Source organism: Acanthisitta chloris, unplaced genomic scaffold, assembly GCF_000695815.1.
Source record: "Acanthisitta chloris isolate BGI_N310 unplaced genomic scaffold, ASM69581v1 scaffold21933, whole genome shotgun sequence".
Taxonomy (NCBI): Eukaryota; Metazoa; Chordata; class Aves; order Passeriformes; family Acanthisittidae; genus Acanthisitta; species Acanthisitta chloris.
The window spans coordinates 706-7,874 of record NW_008666910.1 but is presented as its reverse complement, the minus strand read 5'-3'; the positions used below and the strand labels follow the sequence as shown (position 1 = coordinate 7,874).

General features: G+C 45.9%; 1 protein-coding gene across 1 annotated transcript in view; it reads right to left on the bottom strand.

The window, feature by feature from the left end:
• The window catches only part of CGRRF1 (cell growth regulator with ring finger domain 1), a 12,882-nt gene extending 5,724 nt beyond the window's left edge, over positions 1–7,158 (bottom strand). The window contains exons 1-2 of the mRNA XM_009072318.1: positions 7,051–7,158; positions 1,298–1,437 (exon numbers count right to left, since the gene is read on the bottom strand). Of these exons, the coding sequence (XP_009070566.1) occupies positions 1,298–1,437; positions 7,051–7,154 (244 nt within the window). The 5' untranslated portion in view covers positions 7,155–7,158. The remainder of the gene's footprint in view (positions 1–1,297; positions 1,438–7,050) is intronic.
• Between the last annotated feature and the right edge of the window lie 11 nt (positions 7,159–7,169).

The following is a 7,169-nucleotide window of genomic DNA, read 5'->3' as shown; positions in this document are numbered from 1 at the left end:
GCAGGAAGCCATTCCCCCTTGTCCTGTGCTCCAGGCCCCTGCTCAAAGTCCCTCTCCATCTTTCTTGTAGGGTCCTCTAAAGTACTGGAAAGCCACAATTAGTTCACCCCTAAAATTACAATCATTATTATAAAATAAATCATCATTATAAACAAATCTCCTAACAATTTAGATTCAGTTTAGCATTTATGGAAGTCAATGGAGATGAGGGAACAGGTGTGAGGAGATAAAATGGCTGATTAAGCTCACAAAAATACCATGTGCAGCTGTGAAGGATAAATTTTAACTCCTGGTGACATTTTACACACTCACTGGCAACCCCAAGAGCACAAACCCAGCCCAAAGTCCACTCCTTCCCGAGATAATGACATTAATTGGATCACTGGCCTCAAACTCTCTGTGGCCTCAAAGAATAAGGCTCTTGATCATGCAGAGGGAGGAGAAAAAGAGGATCTATGCACTTCATTTCTCTTCCAAAATTCAAGTGCAAAACCTGTCAACTTCTTAACATTCACTGCACAAACAGGAGTGGAAGTGCTCCAAGCTCCCAAAAAATCCAAGTTACCTGAAGATTAAATCGTTGGGTTTGTTGTGTTGGGGTTTTTTAATGCTGAGGGAGGAGTAAAACTGCTGCAGCCCTTCCTCGTGCGTTGGAAGGCTCCACAGCTGTGTGGGTGGAAGATGCTCAGCTTTGCTTATTGCTCCCCAGTGAAGGGCATGAATTCCACTTCCTATGTGGGTGACTTCAGGGATGTTAGGAATGACTTGAACTCTGATCCAAAGAGATAATTAAATTCAGTCTCCACTGAGGCACCGATGGAAAAAGAGGGAGAGTTCTATTTATTTATTTATTAATTAAAAATAATCCACTTCCAAACCCTGCTGGAGATCTGGGCTCAGATTTAAGTGGGAGGCACATATTCCATAATGAATTCTATAGATCCTACCATTCTGTAATGTTTACAGAAACACCCACAGAGGCTGATAATTTGCAAATGTTTTTGATACTTAAAACTGCAATAGCAGGAAGTGTTTCATTAATGAGAATTAAACTGCACTTACACATCCAAACATTTCATTTTTAAAAACACCACATTAATCAGCTGTGTGAAAATCAATTCTGTTGGAATGATGGGAGGAAACACGTTCCTGAGGAACACGACACAGGAAAAGAGGGAGAACAAGAATGATCTCTAAGGTCCCTTCCAACCCAGACAATCCCATGATTCCATGGAGAAAACACATTACCAAGTTCAGGAACCCACACTGACAAAAATCCCACCAGAAACCCACTGACTTGTTATGGAAGCTGCAGCAGGACGAGGTATTTCCAACCCAAAAGGATTCTTCACTTGTCTCATCTGCTTCTTCAATACTCTTGTGCTGGATTCTGTTTCCTCTGAGTTCCTCAGAATAACAGGGACACCCAACCCAAACCTAGGAGACATGACACGAGAAGAACAAGTGGGTTAAATGCTAGTGTTGACACATATGATTTTTTTTCCATCTCTAAATTCCAAGCAGCACAACAAATTGAGGTAGCTTGGCCCTGCAGAATATCTGCCTGGATGCATGGATACTATATATCCTGCCAATCTGACCTCAGCAGAAGGCAGGAGTCTTCAGGGATACAGACAAGCTTTAAAGGGGGAATACTTTGCTCCTGCATTTCCGTAAAGGGAATAAAACTAATGAGAGTGGTCAATGCCCTCTAGTGGTACAGGATTAGGCCAGAACATCCTCCGAACTCAGCTGCACATCCCATCCCAGGATCCAAAAAAATCACTGCCTGCAAAGAAGGAACATCCTTAACGGCCTGGATGCTCCAAAGGAAAAGCTCAGAGCAAACCGTTCAGCCCTGAGACCTTTCTAGGTGTAACTATAGCCATTAGGAGGTTTTGATGGGAGACTAAGATGCCAATTTCCCATGTAAACCCCAATTACAACAAAATGCTGATGTTAAATCAGGGGTGTGAAGTCTTTGCTTCGTGCCAGAAACTGAGTGCAAAATAGTCAGGACACTGAATCAAAGCTGAGACACTAAAATCCCTTCAGAGCCACAACCAAAGCATTAGAGCAACTGATATTCTGCCCCTGACAGCATAAGGAAGAAAAGGATTAAAAGTTTAAATAGCCTATGAAACAAAATAAAAATCAAAGCGAAAGAAGAAGGATATCTTCCAGAAAAGGAGGCTCAGAGGGACATTACTGCTCTCCCCAACTCCTGCCAGGAGGTGCAGCCAGGTGGGGTCAGGCTCTGCTCCCAGGGACAAGGGACAGGATGAGAGGGAATGGCCTCAAGTTGTGCCAGGGCAGGTTTAGATTGGAAAGTAGGGAACATTTCTTCCCCAAAAGGGCTGTCCAGCCCTGGCACAGCTGCCCAGGGCAGTGGTGGAGTCACCATCCCTGCAGGGATTTAAAAGCCATGTGGATGTGGCACTTGGAGACATGGTTAGTGGTGGCCTTGGCAGTGCTGGGGAATGGTTGGACTCAATGATCTTAGAGGCCTTTTCCAACCTTAACAGTTCTATGATTCTGTGACTTACAACACCAATTAAAAACCCCAAGATTTTTATAACACGTGGCTTTTAAAAGAACAATTATGGAAGATCAAGGAACTCCCAAACAAGCACTACAACAGATATCCTTTTACACTTGGCTAAAAGTACTTCACTTTCTAAGGTGACAGCCATAACTCCCAATAACCAAGAGCTGATCAGAGAAGCTGTCCCAGATATCCAGTCAGAAGACTCTGGAGACTGAAGAGATTTTCCTCACTGCATTAATCTAGTCCTGTCTCATTAGTAAGGCAACAGGGAAAAGCTTTGGGAGTCTGTTAATGCAGTTTACAAAACAGGAATTAGACCAGGCTGCTCCTTCCTGAATTTGTGCCTTTGTCACTGCCACCTATACTGCTGAGGTGTTGGCCTGTCTCATGGCTTTGAAGTTGGATGGATGGCATATTGGGATCTGGAGGACTCCAAATGGCACCAAGCACTGGCTCTTCCCTGCACTTAGAATTCTGGAATAGCAGCTGTTACAATGAGATGGGTCTCATCAATAACTCCAGCTGAAAAGGGCACTACCAGCCCTGGTGTAATCAGTTTGGAAATTGCTATAGTAATTTCATGTACAATACAGCTCTGAGCCAAACAATTTTGTGGCTTAACTGCTGCTTTTTCCTGGGTTTAAAATCTCTTCCAACTCTTGTGTGTCAAACGAGGATGAAAAGAGCTTTAACTGACACTGAGCTCCTTTCTCCTGATCCATGCTGGAGGGGTGCCCTTTGTAGGACTAACAGGGAGAAACATCAGTCAGAAGTGATTTTCAAGTTGAGGTAACTACTTACTTCAGGTGAAAAAAAAAATGTTCTCAAAGCCTTTCTCAACAGAAGAACCTGTACTTGGCAGTCTGACAAATATTTGCCTTTACCATTCAACATCTTCTGTGCCTCAGTGTCACAGAGGCACCAAAAGGGAAAGGGATTGAGCTAGCTGGAAAATACACTTGATACTGCACAGAATGGTAAAATCCCAGACTGGTTTGGGTTGGAAGGACCTTAAAGCTCATCTCACCCCACCCCCTGCCACGGGCAGGGACACCTTCCACCAGCCCAGGTTGCTCCAAGCCCCATCCAACCTGGCCTGGAACACTGCCAGGGATGGAGCAGCCACAGCTTCTCTGGGCAACCTGTGCCAGTGCCTCAGCACCCTCACAGGGAGGAATTCCTTCCCAATATCCCATCTATCCCTGCCCTCTGGCAGTGAGAAGCCATTCCTCCGGTGGAAACATTTGCATTTCTTCGATGACATTATATAGGACACTTGGCCATAAATGGTTTGTGCACATGGAGGGTCAAATCTCTCTGCTGCAAGTAAAGCTCCCACGACTTCACTGGGAAGAGTCCCAGTCAAACATCTCCCAAGGAAACCAGGTGCAGCAGCTGTTTCACTTAGCCAATACCCAAAACTCAACAGAGCTAATCTCTCCAGCAGTGCATAAAGATACCTCCTGTTTTATACCATCTGGCTGACTCCAAAGGAAAAATCCCATTCTTTGAAACTTTCTCCACTGGTCAAAAGCAACAGGATAATCTCCATAAAAGAGCCTCTGGTAGAGGTTTAGCAGCAGCTGAATGCAGAGAGGCCTTTCTGTACAGTAAGGTGCAGTGATGAATAAAGATGTAGTTTTTACTTTATGACCTAACAGTCTATCAGCACAGATCATTAGCTGGTAGAGGACTCACCTCCAGCCAAAAAGACACTGCACAGGTAAATAGGTCATCTAAATTCCTCTTCATTTCTGTGCCCAGAGCACCTGTTGGGTTGGCTCTAAAAGCTCCCTGGGCAGTAACCTACTTACTCCCTGAGTAGAGCCACAGGTATCCAGGGCTGTCAGAACAGACACTCCTCCAGTCAGTGCATCACTTTGCAAATGAGAACAGGAACATTCCTGAGCAGTTGGTGATTTTCAGGCTGGCTGACACCATCACCAACACATTCATAAAGCAAATTAATGCTGAAAATGATGGGAGAGACAAAGTGTCATTACAGCAATAGATCAACTGTTCCGTGCTTCTGTGACACCATATGCCTTTACAGTGCTCTGTGTGGCACATCAAATTGTTTTCATGAGCAGGTCCAAGAGCACTTGAGCTGTAACTGCAGCTGCAGGCACAGGAAGTTCCTTGGAGGCTCCTGGTCATGGCTGTGGTACAGCAGAATTCAAAGGGAGCAGTCAATCCCTCTGAGCACCTGCCCACATGTTCACTTACTTGTATGTGCTGAGCTCCTGCCTATGGCTTCTCCTTGAATAACTATTTCTTAACACACTAATTTGAAGAAAAATTGCATGTATTGCCACAAATTGCAATACCACTTAGTGCAGGTGCACCTGGAATCTCTGATCCTGAAATAAAAGTGCCTCTGGACACTCCTCTGCACACCCTGTAGCCCAAAATGCACCAACAGACACATGCACAGATGTAAGGACCTTGTGGCACACTAATTGCAGGGGATTGCCAGCACTTATTATAAGCAGATAAATAATGATTGCATTGATAAAAGGATCTTTGGTTGAGGATTTGTATACTGGAGATTTATTTGAATCATGGTTCAGTCTCATCTTTCTTAATTAGACCTTTATAATCAGTATCATATAGTTTTCTGCCAGGGAATCAGATACCTTTATCACCAGTATCATCTTTTTTTCAAGGTATCTTTTGTTTAAAGAACGATGAAGTGAAAAAGTTAAGAGAAGTGGATGGAACTTTAATACCATCAGTGCAGTGTATCTGAGACTTACAAAGAGGATTTCCACCTCTCTCCCCAAGTACATAATGAGGTGGAGCTTCATCCAGCAAAGAGAAACACAAGACCAGTTGCCTTCACTGCCACTAAACCAGCACTAGAGGAGAGGCTGCAAAACAAGAACCAAACTTGCCACTGGTTATTTATAAGATGCCAAGAGAGCCAATAGCTACAGCCCAAACACCTGCAATTCACAGGGTGAAAAACACTGAACCACAGCACTGCAGATATTAACGTGAAGCCGATGAGAGGAAACAGAGTTACTTGGTTTTATTCTCTCCAGAAGCCACACAAGTGTGTGGTGTATCCACAATTCCTACAGGAAATATTTTGATTGCTGATCAATGCTCTCTACGTGTCAAATGTCAGTATTTATGGACACTCCTGGGTGCTATGAACAGGCATCAGGGACCTGTTCCTACCAAAGGAAACAGTGACTGGAAAAGGAGCTGTTTCTGAAAAAGGAAAAGTGCTGGATCCTCTCAAACACAAGCAAAAGATCCTCCACTCACCAGCCCTCGAGACACTTCAGCAGATCAGTTACAGAATCACACAATCATTTAGCCTGGAAAAGACCTCCAAGATTAGTTAAGAGTACTGGAGCTTCTCTCCTATGAGGACAAGCTGAGGAAGTTGGTGCTGTTCAGCCTGGAGAAGAGAAGGTTGTGTGGAAACCTCACAGTAGCCTTACAGTATCTGAAGGGGCTATAGAGGAGCTGGAGAGAGACTCTTGGTTAGGAACCTCAATGATAGGACAAGGGGTAATGGGTTCAGAGTGAAGGAGGGACAATTTAGGCTAGCTATTAGGAAAAAGTTTTTTACTGTGAGGGTGATGAGACATTGGCACAGGTTGCCCAGGAAGGTAGTAGATGCTCCAACTCTGGTAGTGTTCAAAGCCAGGCTGGATAAAGCCTTGAGCAACCTGCTGTGGTGGGAGGTGTCCCTGCCCAGGGCAGGGGTTGGGACTGGATGATCTCTAAGCTCCATTCAACCCCTAAAATTCTATGATTCTATGATTATTGAGTCCAACCTGTGACCAATCCCCACCTTGTCAACTAGACCAGTGCACTGAGTGGCACCTCCAGTCACTCCTTGAACACCTCCAGGGATGGTGACTCCACCACCTCCCTGGGCAGCCTGTTCCAATGCTTAATCACCCCTTATGACAAAAAATTCCACACAATCTCCAACCAGAACCTCCCCTGGCACAGCTTCAGGCTGTTTCCTCTTGTCCTATCCCTTGTTCCTTGGGAGCAGAGCCTGACCCCACCTGGCTGCACCTCCTGTCAGGGAGTTGTAGAGAGCAAGAAGGTCCTCCTTGAGCCTCGTTTTGTCTAGTGCAAGGCTGCTCCACATCCCAGACACTTTTCCCTCCTCTGAGCGTTGTCAGTGACACAGTTCCCTATCAGCAACCCCGGGTGCTCTCACACCTCGACAACAACAACCTTCCAAGCCTGGCAGACTTACCTGCTACCCAGCCTACCACCAGGCACCTTGCTCGGTATCCACTGGTTCTATCATTTTATTTGGGATACACTGTTCCAACAGCGCCCAGTTTCCCCCTGAAGCCCTCCCTGAACCCCCAATCACTCAGATCCCCTGTGACCAGAGGTTTGGGCTGGGAGGGACTTACAGACAACCCCTTTGCACCCCGTGCCATGTGCGGGGACACTCCCCACGAGCCCAGGTGGCCCCGAGTCGCATCCTGCCCTGGTCCCCAGCTCAGCGCCACGGCACTCACCAGCCCAGCACCAAGCCGCTAGTCACCAGGAAGCAAACGAACACCACCGCGATGTAGAACAGCGGCGAGTACTCGTACAGCGTCACCAGGAACACGGCGGCCATGGGGCCGGGCAGGGC